The sequence below is a fragment of the Caretta caretta genome, chromosome 15, assembly GCF_965140235.1.
Source record: "Caretta caretta isolate rCarCar2 chromosome 15, rCarCar1.hap1, whole genome shotgun sequence".
NCBI classification, from domain to species: domain Eukaryota; kingdom Metazoa; phylum Chordata; order Testudines; family Cheloniidae; genus Caretta; species Caretta caretta.
The window spans coordinates 18,324,674-18,344,676 of NC_134220.1; the positions used below are offsets into that span (position 1 = coordinate 18,324,674).

The 20,003-nt window shown below is 40.8% G+C and overlaps 1 protein-coding gene across 11 annotated transcripts in view; it reads right to left on the reverse strand.

Moving 5' to 3' along the window:
• FBRSL1 (fibrosin like 1) overlaps positions 1-20,003 on the reverse strand; it is a 771,378-nt gene that overhangs the window by 362,333 nt on the left and 389,042 nt on the right. For 9 of the 11 annotated variants that reach the window (XM_048821200.2, XM_048821205.2, XM_048821198.2 and 6 more), the window contains exon 4: positions 13,471-13,506. The exons of the other annotated variants lie outside the window; for them this stretch is intronic. In XM_048821200.2, coding sequence (XP_048677157.1) covers positions 13,471-13,506 — 36 coding nt within the window. The remainder of the gene's footprint in view (positions 1-13,470; positions 13,507-20,003) is intronic. 11 annotated transcript variants of the gene reach the window in all.

Sequence of the window (20,003 nt, forward strand, 5' to 3'; positions counted from 1 at the left end):
AGTCCAGAGTGGTGAAGATGGGTTAACAGCTTTGAGCCATTTAAGATAAGTAAAATTTCCCCTGACGTTGTAAACTCTTCAGGTGGTTACAGGCAACAGCTTCTGCTTTTTTTTTTGATGTCTTCTCAGAAAAGAGCTCACATAATTTTATCAGCCTCTGGGGTGACCATCAGATAACCAAGCTATTCCTGTCTGAACCACTCAACACGTCTCAACCTTCCTGTCACTGGAAATCCACAAAACAACCAGGGGACCTGTCTTAACCACACAGCTCACTGCTTAACTGATTAAGTAGGTGGGAACTGATGCCAGCTCAGCTCAAAGTGTCTTTTTCTGCTAACCAAAAGCTGGCCACAAGCTGTACAGAGGACTGACCGCAGATATTGCACCGATAACGAAACAGTTTTGGTGAAGTTACAACTTCCTGTTTGAGTGCTCTTATAATCACATGTCACCTCGCAGTGAATCGTGAGCAGGAAACTGACTCAGTTAGTTAAACAAGCTGTCAGGTTCCTCATATGACATACATACATTAGTGTGTGGTGTTGTCAACAGGAACCATTTACCACTTTCCCCCACACCCCAGCCTTCTAGAAATGAACTAAGTTAGGGCTCGGAAGAGAATGCCAGCAAGTCCTTAAGGGTGTGTGTGTGTTAATGTTAGAACACATCTGTGGCCCCTTAAGGAGTTCACGGTTGTCACTTATGTGGCACTTCATGGTCACTTCAAATGTCATTGTAACACTCAAGAATCCGCACCACTTTCTCTACAAACGCAGCCTCCTACGACTTGGGCGAAAATCTTATAAGGACCTTTGGCTTGCTAAGAAGAGCTGGGTGACTAGTGGGGAAAAAATGTTCTGTGAATTGGAAAATGAGGTTTGATCTGACACTGACCGTGACCCTTGCATGTGTGTGTATATCAAACACTCGAGTGCTCAAGTTTTGCTAGCGAGAATACTCAGAAAAAGGTGAATCTTAAGCACAAATATTCTCTGAAAGTGAATTTCAAACTGTAGTTGATTGTCTCATTTCAAATTCGCATTGTATTGGTTAATCACCCAAGGGCCTGATCCCATGTCAAGTGAAGACAATAAAAGGACTCCCACTGCATTGTACCAGGCCTTAAATCTCCTAGTCATGACACAGAAACAATGTGACACTGTTTAGGTACACTACCAGCTCAGCCCCATTTCCAAAGTTCTAACGATGAATTGTCACAATGAGCGGTTCACAGAGGAAAAATCAGTTCACCAACAAATTCATGAATAATTTTGAAAGATGAATAAATCACGTTTTGCAAACAGAAAGAGAGGTGAAAGTCTATAAACAACCTCTATTAAAATTATATGTCATTAATGATTTACTCAGCTGTTAGTGATATAGGGCCTATGAGACACAGTCAAGCAGTTTTGATCCACTGCAATAGAGGGCAATGGTATTTTATACACACACACACATACAGTTTAGCCAGCTCATTTCACCATTTTTCCTTCACTCCTTACCACGTGCCCTTAGTTACTACGCCCATAATGCATCATGATATAAAGTAATATAGTGTGCAGTACTATATCAGCCTGCATCTACAAGGCTCAGGGTGCCACACCTTGGCCAAAGGGATATTGAACTAATTATAAAGTTTTAAAAATGCATCGATTAATAAATATTAAGGCAAGAAGAGATCATTATGATTAGCTAGTCTAACCACTTGCATAACCCGGCCAAAGAACCTCACCCAGTAATTTCTACATCAAGCCCATAACTTCTGTTTGAACAAAACTTTGCTCTGAATATGCAACGTGACTTCAGCTGGCATTTCCAGACACCTGGAGCCTATGCACTCCTGACATGTTCCACAAGGGCTACAAATGTTGCGAAGCTTCCTGAAAAAGAAAAAAATGTAGCCCGTGAATCTGTCATCCTCTAAAAACTCCTTAAAATACTATGAGTCTGGGCCACAAATGCCCAGAAAAATATGGAGTAAGTCAATATACAGCTTGAAGAGGGGTATAGGACCATGCACTATCCATCATACAACACGGGGAGGGATAGAAGACGGTGAAGAAACAAATTTAAAAGTTAGAGTAGGTTTCTCTGGAAACCATCAATTGTGAGTCACGTGTCATGTGAATTTCCAGCCAGTTTATTGTTCTAGTTGCAGAATTCTGGGCAAGTCACAACTAACTTGAAAGGACAGTGTCTGGAAGGCTTCCATAAAATACTGAACTTCCTTAAAACCTAGCAGAGATGTGATGAAAACAAATAAATAGCTCATCAGCATTCTCCCCCCCGCCCCTGCTCTCCAAAAGAAAAGAAAAGAAAAGAAAAGAAAAGAAAAGAAAAGAAAAGAAAAGAAAAGAAAAGAAAGTGCTGGCCACTGCAGTACTAGTTGGAATTTTTGTTGTGTAACTTAAATGGTAATCAAAAGCAAGTCTGTGCTTGAAACTGACCTCCAGGTTACAAACCCCCCACAGCAGGTTATAAAATGTATTTCTAATCAAAAGCAGCAGCCATGTCATTAGCATGTACGAACCAGAAGGACTGTGGGGGTGATCAAAAGAAGCTCTGGGTGCTTGTATCTATGCCAGGAGGAGATTACTAAACCAGGATAAAGTAGCAGAATAGTCACACAAAAACAAAATAGGGTTAAGATTGTTGGAAGTAGTTTTAGAAGACCTCAGCGCTCCTGAGTTCCTGTTCTGTGATTGTCTGAAAAGATGAGAAAGCAGATGCAGTAAAAGACTTATGATCACACCTATAGTCAGTACCAGTGGAAATCTAAACCGATATTAGACACTTTAAACTGGCAGTTAAAAATTCCCTCAAGAAATCAGCCTGGCGCCACTAGAATATTTTAATATGGGATTAAGAACAGCCAGCTTTACAGCATCGCAATTACTATACTTCTAGATCATGCAATCAAAATATACACTAGAGTCATTCACCATAATGAATAGCCAGGTCAAAAGACAAATTATTTTGCTTTATAGGTCACCATATTGCATTGCAGGGGGTCTCCCAGACATGGGTGACTCACATCTGATGCAATAACTAAGCAAAAGGGAATGGTATAAATTTCTGCCCCTACCCTGAATTTTCTGGCTTTTGCGAGATGAAGTCAGTCCCTGTGTGTTATTTAAGGAGGAGTCATTTACGTTTCCATTTATTTATATGCCATAAAACAGAGAAGTTGCCAATCAAGTCACACCGTATGTATCTGGAGTTAACCACAAGGAAATGGGAAGCTGGATCTCTAAGAAGGTGGCAAGTGAAAACACTAGTATTGTGCAAACAGCATCCTGTACAACTGACAAGGATTACCGCCTTTATCCTCTAACAAAAAAGTTCATATGGCGGAAAAAATCCAATCCCCACAGTCAGATCCCCCACTACCTCTTCTTCCCTCACATCCAAGGGCTGAAAGATCCCCTTCCTAGCCATTCAGAGCAAGGTAGACCATGAATCTTGGTCCACTTCTGGGGATCACAGGCTGCTGTTCTCTTACTGAAGCCAGTGAGGCTGAGTGCATGCTTACCCCACCCTTCTTTTAAAGCTGAAAGCAGTGTAATTTCTGTACTTAGGTTCATCCTCTGGTGAATGGAATGTTATCTTCCTTCTAAAGATGCAACTGCATATATCAAGGTATTGTACATTTTTAATGGCTTGTTAAATTGCAGTCAGTCTGCAACAGTAGGGGGAAAACATCCCAGCCCATGTAGTACACTAGATTTTATTTATTTTATTTTTGCAATTTGCAGCTTTAGTAACACTGTGTTAAACCTTTAAGGTGTTATTAGAAACCTTTCAGGGTGTGAGATATTACTCGGGCTTATTGTCTCCTTAGCTGCAAAGCTGCACCTTGTTTTCTGTTAGGGAGATGATGGAGCTGGTCAGGAAGATTTGCCTCGGGCCTTTAACAAACAAACATACATATAGATAGATGGGATGGAGCAGGAAGGACAGAGTCAGACCAGGTGAAACTTTACCTACATATCTGCAGTGCAGACAAGAATTAAACAGCTGTTTTCCACTACAGACTATTTTGTGGCTGGTGTTCAATGAATGGAAAACACAACCACACACCTATTTGGGGACTAGCTAACAAAAATTGTGTGCATGGGGGGAGAGAGAATTTACTGAGCTACACAATTAAATCATCATTATCGATTAATATGTCAACTGATACGTTAGCTTACACTCTCTTAGGCAAACACAGTATATGCAAGGGTTACTGGACCACTTTCCCCTCCCCCACTGTTTCTTATTCCATTGTTAATTAGACCAACATAACACATCATTTTCCCTTTCTTTTATTTTTGTGCCAGTGTTTTGGGTTAATGTCACTGTTATTTCCTCTGCTGCTTCTCTTCACTCAGCGGTTTTGGGTGTAGGTTTCAATAAAAACATGTAAGATACGAGATAAAACAAGCTGATAAATTCCCCCCACCATGTTAATTTCTTCTGATAAGCCCACCACAGCATGAAGTGTAATAAATAGGCCATCTCTGCTTTTGTATAGTCCACAGGGATTGGGTATATAAAACTTTTGTCTGTGTGGTCATAGCTCACACACAACCCTGTGACAGAATGAAATAAAAAAATCTAAAGGCCCCACTCTCCCACAAATGACACCACTGCCTAGTGCAACATTAGCATCAGACAAGCATGTGAGATCCTGATTGAGATGAATTGCTAATCTGTTTTTTGTTTGTTTGTTTTTAAAACAGAAAGGGAAGTAAGGAAAAACTGGAAACAGAGAAGAAGAGTGCAGAGGACAAACAATGTGAAGACGAAGACAATGAAACATGCTGACCTATTACATAAGAAAAGCTATGAGATACACACAACATAACCGCCTTAGGCCATTCTTAATCATAAAGGTCCAAAAATGAAGACCAGATCTCCTCAAAACCCTCTGCCTTTCCTCTTCAACAGAATGTAATCCTTTCCAGGCTAGTGAATTCAAGATGGATTTAGGACAGCTCTTTATTCCAGTATGCAAGGGCTGTGGGTAGCTAGGCTATCCTATGGAGAAGTGCTTAATGGGGGGACCTTCTGGAAATTTGTTTATATAATAATCATGGCTTTCTATTCAGACTAGAGGTAGGATTCCCACCACGCCATTGGGAGGGGGGAGTGGGTTAAAAATGTGGTAAAAATCAGAGACGAGTCATATGACCCGTCCCTCGAGGGGATCTCAGAGTCTTGCCATGTCAGCTGGCTGCACTTGCATTAATGCTTGTTGGTTTATGTAAATCAACGTCATCCAATTATGCTCATGTCTTATAAACAAAGGGGTGCCCTTGTGTATCTGTTATGTTGTCAATATGGCTGCTCTGTGAGCCTCACAATCAGACCCTCTGCCAATGCCACTGACTCAGACAGACTGAAATTTAGCCAGCAAGGGCCCTTTGTGCTTATTTACGGCTGTTGAGATGAGTGAAAATTTATGGGACTTTTCATCATAATTAAAAGCAGAATGTCATTTAATAGGAAACAGATTCTGAGAGAAGGGAATTTTTAAAGGACATGTGTGTTAGTAAAGTCCATGCACATCCCTATTTGTACAATTCAAGTATTTGAGTTTATTTTATTTATTTATTTATTTAGGCTTAGGTTTTCCATGGGGTTTTTCAAAGACTCCAAAAGCCCTTCATGTGCCCAGAATGCGAAGTGTGCTAATTTTCCAGCAGCATTTAAATTCCCAGATTGTAGAAGTATCACAAAAAGACAACGGGCCAGATCCTTAGTGGATTTATGTCGACATACCTCCACTGAATTCAGCTTGACTCAAGATCTCACATGGCACAATGAATTAAAAGTGAAGTCCATACAACAAACTAAGCGCATTTATTCAGCAACAAGGGCTTGTTTGGGCTAATCCCAACACAAGGATAACCAGGTTCATGCAGAATAAAATGGGTGTGTCTGGAAACCTAATAAAGGAAAACTGTCAGACTTTTTTAGAGTCAGATTGATGTGCGGTTATAGTCCTGGACCTTGAAGATTCCTCCTGTGCTCCAGGATGGGGAAGTCTTATTTATTAATTTTTAAAAACAGGAACTCAGAGTTAGCCTATGGAATTAAACCCGCAGGGTAGAAAATCCACTGTAGGACAGGAGGGATTTTCTAGCAGTGCACACAAACAGCACAAAAGTTATAAAAGAATAGTCTTGGCACAGTCTTTCTTTCCCATCCCCAAGGAGATCTTTTTCCATCCGTATTAGAGTCTCAAGTATTCCCTTCCACATTTAACACACAGCATCCCTAGGTAACAGGTACTATTCTCCCAGTTGAGGAGAACTGGATAGGAGTGTGTTTAGAACCCCATCAACACTTCTCTCTAACTGACTGGGGCACTTTCCCATTCTTGTCCATCCCCTTTTTGGCTGAATGAACTATTTCCATTGTATTTTCATCCCAAGGAGCAAGAGCCCCATCCTGGATGTCTAACCTGGCATCTCCCTCCTCCATCTATCTCATAGTACATTCATCATCAGGGCACGCAGGCCTACATGACATCCAAACAGCAGATCTAAAATTTCAGCTCACACACATGGAAATGGCTCCAGTCTATGTTCAATATCTGTCTCATCCAGCTCAAGATACTGAAAATCCGGCGACAAACCAAGACATGGGGGCCTTTTTGAAGCCTGGTAAGGAACCATCTGATCTTAAAAAAAACCCTTTCAACCTTCTCAATCCTGTGTGATTTTTAAAGTTGTTTGAGAGACTACTGTTACACTAGTTATTGAACCACTTTTTAATCAACAAAACAGCTGGCTTTCAACCGAGCTTGTCATGCACTGAACAGCTTCTGAATTGGACGCAATATATCGAAGATGGATATAAAAGGGGACTGATGACAAGAGCGGTGTTTGTTGATTTCTCAGCTGTCTATGACTCAGTCAATCATTGCGGGTTTCTTGCCAAGGTACTATGGCAATGAAGCTAATACAGACCATGCTAGAGAACAGACAATCCTTTGTGCACTTTTGTGGCAAACGGGGCCAATGACAACAACAGAAGGGCCTTCCACAAGGGAGTGTCTTAGCACCTACATTATTCAACATCTACACAAATGACCAGATAAGCTATCCCAGCACAAGGTGCTTTATCTACACAGATGTCACCGCACAGCACAAGGAGGCTGGCATATTAGAAAGTACTCCAGTGAATGCACTTAACATAAGTACTATGCAGCCAACGAAGTGCATGCAAACCCAGCAAAGGTTTAAGTCCATGCATTCCATTTAAAAAACCAAGGGGTCAAATGTGAACTCAACAATAGCTGGCATGGGACAAAACTTACTTGTTACATAAATCCCTCAGTATTCCTCTCCATCACACACTTTCTTTTAGAGCCCACATTGAGAAAACTAAAGCCAAGGTTAGCATACAAAACAACACTCTCAGCAACCTGGTTACTTCAAAGTGGGGTGCAGACCCCTCGACTCTGTGATCAACTACACTCGCACTTTGCTACTTCTCTGCTGAATACGCCTGTGCAGTTTGGGCACGATCCCCTCATGCAAAAAAGTTAAACCCTCTACTTAACTGCCTGTTGCAATATTACAAGATACCTTAAGCCTACCCATGTCAACAGCCTCTGTAGCCTCGCAGATATTGCTCCTCCTGATAAACACTGGAAAGTTGCTAGGAGAGTTGAGTGCACAATGCAACGCACAGATCCAAGACATCCGCTATGTGATACAACACTGATGCTGAGTCAACTGAAGTCACAACAAAGTTTTCTCACCACCATTAAGCCCCTAACATTGTCACTCAAACAGACAAGGGTACAGCTATGGCAAACAAAAGTAGGGAACGACCCTGTAACCTGTGGGCTCCAGTTCCCACCAGTCAAGCACCTCCCACCCGCTACAGATCAGCCCTGACTACCTGCCATTACCTTAAATTGACTCCATGCTGGAGTTAGCTGGTCTAGAGATGTAATGATCAAGTGGGACTACAGCACTGGCCCCAATACCTGTGAGTGCAGCAGATAGCCTCAAAATATGAAGCATTTCCTATGACCCCAGCTGCTTGTGCACAAAGGCTCTTTCAGTGACCTGGAGAAGTGCAACAATTGGCCAATCAAATGTGCATGGTTGTGGCGGGAAGAATATGAGGACATGACAAGATGACAACTATGGGATATGAGAACGTGGCATTGCAAAGTACTACATCAAGGCCAGCCTCCAGGGATTTCATTTCTGAACAGTAAAAAGCATATCAAGGGAAGTTCTGCATGTGGCTATAATAAAGAGTATCCCCTTCAGGCTGAGGCACTAAGAACACCTGATGAGTAGTGGCTAGCTGGAATATCATTATGAATTTAGTGGCTTCTTCAGTCCCTTCAGGACTGTTTATTTATTTATTTATCATCTTACTTAGGGCTCAATCCTGTAAGGTGCTGTGCACCCTCAACTTTCACTGACTTCAATGCAAGTTGAAAGTGCCCAGTACCTTACAGGATTGAGCCCATAATTCTTATTACAACATGACTTGGGCTTTAACACTGATCTAACACTTCCAGCTAATAAACTGTTGGAGAGAGAAACCAGAAGAGAAATAAAAAAACCAACATTCAGCAAAAGCCTGACATGAATAAAAAAGCCTTGCAGGGTGATCAGAAGTTGACCAACTTGACTATAATGGACAGTCAGAAAGAGCCAAATCCAGGACCTAAAATTGGCAATGTCCTGCTTCTGAGCTTTGGAAAGCCAAGGATCAAACACAGACAGATGAGATTATCCTAGCAGAGCTTAACTGTTGAGATAGAGTAGAGAGTAAAAGCAGTCTCTTAGATAACTGGATCCAGAGGGCTTTAAAGATGGCCACTAATTGCTTGGAAACCCGTTCTCAATATCTCAATCCAATTTGACAGGAATGACTCTACACTCAGGAAGTGTCTACAGCAAAGTTGCAGATGTGTTCCATAGCAAGAAAGCAAGAATCAGGAGTATTGGTGGACATGTGCATTCAGGAAAATTGTAAGTGGTTGCCTATATTATGCTTGGCTCTAACTTTGTCTGTATACGTACTTCACTTTTATGAGAAGTCACAACATGGTGGGAAGGTGCACTAATCACGATGAGTTTGGATGCCCCAAACAGAGAAAGAATCATCTCAAGATCTCTCTCTGTGAGCCTTATGTGTTTTAGACATACCTTGATATACATGATCTTCAAATATAAATTATTTTGGGATACTGGTTTCCGGTGTTCCAAAAAAAAAAAAAAAAAAAGAGGTAATGGGCTGCCAGGAATTTGACGAGGCTGCACAGTTTGATATTTTACAGCAGCATAGAGTAAAAATCAGCTGCGTTTGTTGCCAAGTGCATGTTATTGTTATTAGTTTAAAAAAAATCTTATTTCAGCACCAAAAAAAAATAAACAAAGAGCTCCATCCTTCAACACTTTGTTCCAGCGGATACCCAGAAACAACTTGGTTCACTGAACCTGGATCTGCCATTTGCTTTCAAGTTTCTTCTCTTCTGCATTTTATCCCCTTCCATTTCATAAGAGGAACAGCTATACAGATGTTCTATAAACAAGCTACATGATTTATCTGAAGATTTTTTATTACCATGTATTCCCACTTCTGCCTCTTCCCCTTCTCCTTTGTACAAAAATGAGCCAAGCACAACTTTAGCCTAGACTTATCTGTATGCAATGCTCTACATTTCAAACAGTTGAGGCATTTTAGCTGTGTTCATATAGTCCATGAAATTTGTTATTGTATTCATTGTCACTAGTTCCTAAACACACTGTGTCAAACAAATGTATAACTATAAAGAATACATTTTTAAAATGCTCCACAGTGCAACCTTAGTGAAATCTAGAAACTGGACACAGGATCAGTGAAGCATTCCCAAAATTTCCACGCCTACAAGTAAAATGTATGAAAGAGGATTTGCCTATTTTAAGTTGTAACCCAAAATATCTGTTTTTTCTGCTTGCAAGAAACACACATTTCTGGCTCAGAATGGCTGAAATCTAAAATGTCTGATCTCAGCCATGTGCATGAGAGGCATAGCATAATACCTTATCACATACTTGCTAAAATAAAGAAATGGAGAGTAAGTTATTACCCTCCAAAAACATGCTACCATTCCATTTCTCAACTCAGAGAAAATACACAATTGATGTGCCACAGAAAAAGGCATGAAAAACTCATGCTACACTGCTTATGAGATAAACAGCTTGCTAATCCACACATCTACATATGTTGCATAACCTTGTTGTACCAGGTAAAATTAATCATTGTCTGAAACTTTATGCTGAGCAGTAAATTCATAACAAACATGTTAGTCAATGAATTTCACCTCTTTTTCTCATCACTAGTTATCTGTGAACAAACTGTGAAATTATATGCCCAGCAATTTCCACCAGTAGTTCTGTGGTCAAAATGTTCCAATTTAGGAGTAAAGTCAGTGGGAGTCGCTGGGCTGTTCAGCAAATGAAAATTAGGTCTCTTGTATAGATGCTTAAATTCATTTTTCTACCTAACTTTAGGCTCCCAATTTGAAAATCTTGTCTTTGGTCTATAGTTTTCATATAAACTGTCACCCATTCAACATTTGAGATGTTGCGATTGGACACATAGGTTACATAGCATTCTGTTTCCTGACTGGATGAGCTTAAATCTTTGAATAAGGTTTTTGGCAAATGCTCATGATTCTGGTTTTCAAATTATCTTCTTACCAGTAACTATCTCCTTTTAAACTTGTTGTTTATATGAACATTCCTGACAGTAAACTCATCTGCAAGGATAATTGAAAAAAGCGAACACAAAAGGGTGCAGATCCAAAGCGCGTTCATTTAAAAAAAACAAACCCTAATATGTAATGTAAAAAATAGTTTATGATATTTAACCAGCTCTTTGTGAAACCCAGAGCAACCACCCTGCATAGTAACTATGTACCATTTTGTAAGTGACAATCTTTAACAACATAAGCCATCACAAGTATCAAGAGAATACTTGTAAAAGACAAGTAAGGGCACAAGTAAAAGAAACTGTCTTACTCTTGTGAATGCTATGCTTTAAACATGCTTTCACCATGTCTGGCAAACAGGCTCTTTGATATAAACAGAAGGCCAAGCCAAAATACTGATTTAGTGCTTAATATACAGCAAGTTCCCTGTGAAAATAAAACCTTTGCAATATATTAAGGACAATCTCTAGCTTGGCCAGTCTTGTTGAGTCAGTGGTTAGAACATCTTAGTGCCACCTGGGAGAGTCAGGTTCCAAGCTAAGTTTGGGCCAACGGGATCTTGGCAGTGTTAGAAGCTATAGTCTTGGCCTTATGTTGGATCAATTTAGAATAGCATGATAGTCTTAAGGGAAATGATCAGCCTCAGCAGCTGGTATGTGGTGAGGCAGAAGGCAATTTAACAGATAAAATGATAACCCAGAAGGAAAAGCAACTCCAGCTCAGGCTACTCATGATCTCAAAACACTGCTCGGGGATGCTAAGAACACACCCCTCCCTTGAGAAGGTCTGGGTTGGCTAAATGAGACACTACCACTACAGAACAAAACCAGTTTTCAGACAAGGAGATAAATAATTTCTGAAGATCAGTTATTAAAGACCAAAAAAAAAGATTTATTTTCAGTCAGCAACAGACAAAATCGCCCAATGATGTATTGGTTTAGGGGCTTCTGAACAATCCTTTGGCCTTTTTCCATTCAGATTTTGAAACCCATGTTATGGCCAATGGGAAATTGTTTAATTCCCAGACATAAAATTTGTGAAGGCGATTCATTATTATTTATATAATGCCACAGGCATGCATGGCACTTTACAGAAGACATAGCCTAAAGAGCTTTTAGTCTAGATGGATCCAGCCCTTCATATGTATGGGAGATTAACTGCTCTATTTTGCACATGTACATTTGAGTCTTCATGCTCGAGCAAAAGATCTCATGCAGCAAGTGAGTTAAGCAATGATACTCACCTGAGATACAATAAATATTTTGACTGCAAGATATTTGAGATGCATGTCAAACATGTCAAACAAAACATCAGCTGAAGTATCCAAAATATTATTTATAAAGCCTTTAGACTCCAAATCATATGATACTATCATGCCAATGCACTTGACGCTGCATTGTTCCTCTGTCACAAGAGGATATATGTATGATGCTGTCACTCTGAAACTGGGACACATCTAACAGCTTCCCAAAGTTAATGTGTACATCACACCAGCTGGACGCGCACAAGTTCCATCACGTTACTCAAATAATCTCTCTCTCTCTCTCCCTCGTGTCAAATGGACAAATGTACAACATACATCATTAAAAAAAATCATTCTCAATTACTTTAAAAGACTGTGTGTCGGGATGTTACACCAACTTCATAAACAATATGTAACAACCTGCCCCCCTTTTTAAATTATATTGTTAAAAGGAAGCAGCTCTTGATATCAGACACACATTCCGGGTCATTCACCTAGAAGGTAAAACTTATGTCATGATAGAACTTACAACAGGAGTGACTACTGCCAGTTAGTATATGTAGGGATTGTTAAATGGGTTAACACACTTCTAATTCAGATCATCATACAACTTCACTTTACAACCTCTGCACCAGTAATCAGAGAACACATGACTTGATAGGAGACCAGCAATGTCACTACATGCATCTAAATGCCATACGTTTCTTCTAAGAGTTGTGTGTAATCTGAATCCAGGACTTTAGTGATGTCTTAAATAAACATCGTACACCTGTGTCTCTCTTGTCTCATATAAATTCCATACAATACACTTGTAGGCCCAATTTTCAGGTGGGTGAGTGCAAGGCACATGTACAAATGAGTGCAACACATCTACATGGAAAAATACCATTGTTGTGCATACAAATAACTTTGAGTATCTGCACATACAAATGGCCAGTTAAACACCACTGTGGAACTGCATCTGTATGCATTTACTTTTGAACCTCAGGGCTTATAACGTTGCCTATAATTATGGCATCCTGGTTTACTGGAGGCAAAAACAATGATGTTACCCCGTTTTCAAATCAAGTGAGATTTATTCTGTTCTGATCAGTTACACAGCACAGTGTTAGCCAGCAAGAGAATTTAAAATGTGTTTGGTTTCATTTTGGGTGGAATACTTTCAAAGGCACAAAGGGTAGTTAGAAAATCAATGGGAGAGAGGCATCTATCTTAAAAAATCTCCTCCTTTTTCTTTCTTAATTTTCATTACTTGATTGACTAGTCAAAAGCTGTTGGGGGGAAAAAACCATGAAGAAAACAAAATTCAAGAGACCTGAAAATAGGCAATTCAGCGTTCTCTCGTGTGTAGAAGGTGTCTCTTGATAGAAACACAAGACAGTGCTTTGCTCAAAGCTTATTTTTCATGTTTTGTATTCCCTTAGTGTCAGTGGATATGCAACAGGTAATATAAACCTCTGCAATCAACAGCAACAATAGTGAAAGAATTAGCTGTAAAATGACTTACGGAATAGCCTCTTCCTGAAAGCGACTGAGCAGAACTCTGTAGAAGGAAACAATATGCCACAATAAGTAATGCGAGCGATTATGTGTAATGTAATATAAGTAACATTGTGAGATTTCCCCCCAACCCAATTTTTTGGGGTGGAAACTTTACAACTAAGCACCTCTTCAGTTATTTTCTGGCATTCTCCAAGTTGCTGCCCCCGTCACTTTGTAACAGTCAAAGAGCATTTCCAGGTGCTGGCTCAAAGGCTATTTTAACACTTAAATTGTGACAAACTATATTGTGGGTTTGGAGGTGGGCGTTTGGGGTTCAATAGCTCTTTTCAATTGAGGTGGGGTCTCTCACATTTATTCATAGTGTGGCCCACATCTTAGCAGAAGCCCCAATGCAAAAATGTAATCGGGCATGTGCTTAAGTTCATCCCTATCCAGTACAGAATTTAAGGCTATGTCTACACTACAGCTTATGTCCCTGTTACTTATGTCACTCAGGGGGGTGATTTATTCACCCCTCCCCCCCGAGAGATGTAAGTGACACTGACATAAGCAATGGTGTGGACAGCTTCTCCCACCGACATAGCTACTGCCACTCACAGGGGCTGAAGTAGTTAAGCCGATGGGAGATGGGTACAGCTCCACCCTGTAAACACTCTAGTGTAGCCATGCCCTAAGTATTTCTACACTGCAATCAAAGGTGTAACTGTAGCAAGTGCAGACATACCCAAGGTAGCTCTCATCTAGCTCATGTAAATTACAATAGAAGAGAAGTTGGGCAGCACAGGTTAGCCTCTGATTGCCGTGCAGACATACCTCAAGGGACTTAAGCAGACGCTTGCAAGGCCAGGTATACACTACAGACTTATATCAGCATAACTACGTCGCTCAGGAGTGTGAAAAATCCACAGCCGAGTGATGTAGTTACACCGACATAACCCCCACTGTAGACAGCGCTATGTCGGCGGGAGAGCTTGTCCTGTTGACATAATCCACCTCCGTGAAAGGTCGTAGCTAACTACACCAATGGGAGAAACTCTTCCGTTGGCATAGGAGTGTCTTCACTTAAGCACCACAGCTGAATTGATGCATCATTTTAAGTGTAGACCTGCCCTTAGGAATCTTGAATTGGGGCCAGACATTGTCTCATGCACCACCTTAAGATTGTGCACTTAAGGTGGTGCATGCACTCCCACTTAAGATTGTGCAGCCAGACCTCTCCGCCCGCTCACAACCGAGCAAACCCCCTCTACGCTGGCCAGAAATTGCATGAACCACCACCTCTTCCCATTCTTCATTGTGATAGCTCCCTGTGATAACTGCACTAACCGCTTGCATGGAGCAGCAATACTGAGAATGCTCTGATCTATCTTAAGCAGCTTTCATAAATTCTATCCCTTTTGAGTACAATTAAACCATAGTGTCTATGTTTGCTCTTCATTTCATCTCCCCCATCCCATCTGCTCTAATCCACTCCCTTCCCCCGGTCCATACTTCTCCATGTCTCTGAGCCCCTACTCTCCTCTCTCCTGCACACGCTATTCTACCACTTGATTCCCTTTCTCCACTGGACAGATGGTCCAGCCACCTGGTCCTCTTCTCCCTCTGGATATGCTATGGAGCTGCCTCATTGCCTGTTTCTGTGGACTTTACTCTCTCTCTGTGGCTGACACCTCTACTCCTCCTCTTTCGTAACATTGAGCCCTAGTAGAGGCAGCTAGGCTGGTTCCTCCTCCTTGTTCCCAGCTGCAGCTTCAGGCCTCCAGGCTCCTGCTTGCAGTGACGAGTCCGGAGGCCCGTAGAAGCAGCAGGAAGCCAAGAAAAGGAAAAAGCATCAGGTGACCAGCCAGTCCCCCAGCAATTGGCATGGTCTGAGGATGCTTTACAAGATAGCTATGTTTTATTAACCCCTTTTTACATGCAGGGTAAACCCAGTTATACAAAGGTTAAGAGAACTGCCCAGCATGACAGAGCGGTTAGTGGCAGAGCTCAAGATAGAATCCAGGAGTCTTAGTTGCCCATTTCCAAGGTAATCTAATGGTCCCAGATGCCTTGATATAGCTGAGATGTGGAGTAGAAAAGCATGAGAGAAAACCCATCCATTTTGTCCCAAGTTCAGCTTGTTGAAGGTTTACCTTGAGGACTTCCTTGTCACACTGCAGCTATGACAGGAATTATTGACCACATTACCAGAATGTTACAAAGCACCAACACCCTGCATTTTTAATGCTAGGTGACTGCAAAATTGTAATCAGCGGTAATCCCCCCTTCCCCCTGTAATTTAACAACTATTCTGTATTATCACGCCACCTGCTTACTAACAGAAGCCACACCACTCAGATATCCCCAGATCCTAGGCTTCCAAGCTGCATACGAACAGTGAAGCTTTGACTGGGAGCTCTCTGACAGCAGCAACATAAATTAAATTGCTTACAATGTTTAGGCTTTAGCCTCTCGCATGTTACACACAGATCTGACCTCTGCCTCTAAACATTACTAAGGGTTCCGGGTTATAAATAAGTCTTTTAATGTAAAGTGGCTGGAAATAAAGCTACTGTGTGATGAAATGAAGGACAATAGCATTTATGGGATTTCTGAGCTGCTACCAACAAAAAAACCAACAACCCCCAAATACTAGTAAGCTAAAAACAAGGGAACTCATCATAATGTTAATAACATTGCCCTATTTGCATAAAGATATTCAGCAGATAAATTACATTACCTGTTCTGCCAATTTGATCGCTTGCCCATATAGTCAACATATCAAACATAAAAAATAAGGCATACAAAGAACTGAGAAGGAGGCACCATATTTGCTCCTTAGGGAGGTGGGGGAGGGGGGTCTGTATTAACTCTCTTGACCTTTCAGTTTAAATACAGACACTGACAAGGAGTTTAGCAAAACGGAAGAACAGGAGGTTTCATTACCAGCTCCCTTATGGGATTTTAAATGCAGCTCAGAGCATCCTTTGTTTTAAAAAGACAAAAGCAGCAATCAGTGCATAATATGCTGTACCTGAAATAATGATGATCGAATGCCACTTCATTGACATTTTTCACAGCTAAAAAGCTCACTGTTACAAAGATACTCCCTCTTCCCCCAAATTTAATATTAACATTTCCTGGACCAGGAAAAGGATATTTTTCTCTTATAGCCTTTTCACTGCATATGTAAAGCTAGTCATTGGTAATACTTTGGATCTAATTCTTAACATCCCTTCCAACATCTCACATATTTAGACTCATGTGAGTCCAAGACCCCTGCTTGCACAGCAGTTTGTATGGATGTCCCCTGATATAGGCCCGACTTTTGTTGTTTCCTGGGAGAACCGGGAACACTCAAAGTTCTTTAAAAACAATCTATATCCAACTGCTGCATTCAGAACCTCTAGAAGCCCTGAACGAAAAGTGCCATACGAGTATCAGAGTAACATCCATGCATTTTATTGGCATTCCTAAAATGAGATCCTTTTGATTTTACTTCAGAATAATCCATTTAAACGCACCGACAGACCCCAGTCCGGAAGCCTTTACTCAACCCTTATATAATGGATCATCACTGCATACACAGAGACGTGACTATCAGCAGAAACAGAACCTGGCAGCACCAGTATCAAGAATACAGGCCTCTCCCACTTGAATCAAAGCAAATCATTTTACCTTGTTTTAGTTTTGTTTTTACCAAATAAGCATTTCCCCTGGTTTGCTACCCAAATAACATAATGCTGCATCACTGTGCTGCCTGAAAATGAGAGAGAGATGATTTTTTGGTGTCAATTTCATTGGGCAAGCTCTGAGAAATGCAAAGTAGTAAACAAACAGTAAAAATAACAAGTCATTTGTGAAACAACTAGCAGTGCAAACTTCTTCATATTGCCCACTAATCTGTGTCTACCCTGCTCTAGAGGGGTGACATCTAAGAAGCAGAGGGTAATTCATGCCCAATTAATCCTATGCCTGTCTGCCAACAAGGGTGCCAATTAGCATTAATTGTGATTGGATGACACTTTGATATGGGCACCTGTCCATAAGGAACAGAGATGCAAGTAATAATTCATTCTATGTAGGTCACGGGGGCGTCAAATGCCTTCCAGTGATTTTCCAACCTTGAATGGAGTTGAACCATTGACTTTGGGTACGATTACACTGAAAAACAAACCTCCACTGCAGTGAGTCCTAGGAAGTCTCTCGCTACATGGTTAAAAATAGCAACATAGATTTTCCCACTCAAGCTGGAGCCTGAGCTCTGAGACCCATCCCGTCCTCAACAGACTTCAGAGCTCCAGCCCAGGCCCGAACATCCACACTGCAATTGTTAGCCCTATCGCACATACACCCCGAGCCCATGAGCCTGAGTCAGTTGATCCACACTCAGATTTGCTGCCATGTGTTTTTTGTAGTGTAGATGTACCCATTACATTTGAAAGGCTTTATTATCCCCTTACCAACACCCTTGAGCCATCCTGTCACACTAATTTTGTTTTCAAAAGTTCTTCTTTTATTCCTGACAAACACTGCATTGCTTGTAATTTGGGGTGGGGGTCGGGGAGAATCATGACAAAACTATGGTTGTGCCAAAGATCTTTAGCTGGATTTTAAGAGCTTCTATTAAGAGTCACTCTCACTGTATCAATACAAATGTCTTCATACCACTGTATTTTGATTAAGCAAAAGAGATATCCCCTTTGATAGTTTGGGTAATAGAGTCATGACATAGATTACAAATTGGGGATAGTAACGATTTGGTATTAAGCTTTTATCTATCCTTTTTATTATGAAATTTGCATAGTCCCCATCACTATAGTATCTGAGCAGCTCACAATCTTTAATGTACTTATCCTCAGAACACTTCTATGAGGAATGGAAGTGCTCTTATTCCCATTCTAGAGATGGGGAACTCAGGCACAGAAAGGCTAAGGCCCAGATACACAAGAGAGACTTGGAGGTTGTGACACTGCGCGTCACCCAAATCTTAGAACTCCTAGAAAATCACCATGCCATTTATCCAGTTTTAGAAGCAGGATGAGTTGAGATACAATGAGGTAAAATTCTCCATCTGTCCTCCAGGGATTTATAACACTCTCATCACCATTGTGTTAGTTCAACTTCAGCCTTTAAATACTGGTGGGATCTAGTATTTCTATTTCCCAGGATGGGCTTTATAAATCCAGACCTCACTCTTTGGACGGGAGGGAGGGGACAACAGAGGCTGGGAATAAGCCTATAGTTTAACCAGGAGCATCTTTATGCAATTAGTCACATCCCTCTCTGTGCTAACGCAATGAGGTCAATTGACTTGCCAAATGTCAGACAGTGCGTCAAGTATTCATTCAGATTAGAAACCAGGACCTGCCTGGATAACCACAACACAATGTGATTTCTGGATGTTAAGCAAAACTTGATTCATCTTCTCTCCTTAATTTTCCTATTTTATATGCTCGTATAAACAAAGAGGTTTCAATGTTTGCAACAGTTAAAAACTAGAAGGATTTCTTAATGGATATAAAATTATGTAACTTCTAAACATCTGTAATTGGCTTTAGGAAAAAAAGAGCCTCCTATGAAAGAGGGCATTACAATCCTAGCACTAGCATCCACAGAAACAACAAGGAAAGAGAACTGATGACTAGTGATGGTCAGATAGATCCTAGAAATCCGTTTGCCACAGAAAAACACAGAATTTGCGTTTTTACAGAGAATCTTTAGTTTTTACATTTTGTGAAAAAAATAAACACAGATACAGTGGAACCTTGGGTTTTCCAAACTAATTGGGACCAGGGCCGGATCGGATAATCAAAAATTCGGATAATCAGGAGAATAGGTAAGGCTCTGCTGTCAGCTCTGCGTGGCGGGGCTCTGCCTCTCAACTTACAATATATCATTGTGCTCCACTGACACTTATATGTACATTGTGGCTAGGGAAACTAAAATTCAGCGTTTCATTTTAATCACAGAAAAATGCGGATTTGTTTTTTTTAAATCAGAGAATTTTGCTTTTTTTATCATGGAAAACTAGGATCCCTGGTGATGTGTGAACCTTATTTCATACACTGCATTCTGGGTAATAACATGAGATGACTGTTTCTAAAACTAACCTAGTTTTTGTTGAGAGAACTATTCAGAGATGCTACAACTGCAACTGGCATTCAAGCCATGTGCAAACAGACTGGATTTTTGGTGCATCCTACAAAACTCTGCCCTTCTGCAACCTGGGCTCCCCCCTCCATATCCCACACAGGTTGCTACAAACCTCACTACAGGTAACAAGTGTCACCAACTCTCGCAATTTTAGTGCAAGTCTTGCAATGTTTGAGGTTTTGTTTAGAGCCCCAGCTCCTAGAAACAACTCATTATAAAAGAATCTAAACTTACATTTGTTTTAAAAGAAGTAAGTTTCTAGTCCTCATACTTGAAGAGAAGCGCTTGAAAATGTGACTCAAGTGCATCCTCAAGGGTCAAAAACCAAAAATAAAATTAAATAACCCCAAATTTACTATTTTGGGTTAAGAATCATTTATGGGGGCCTGAGTCATGGAACTT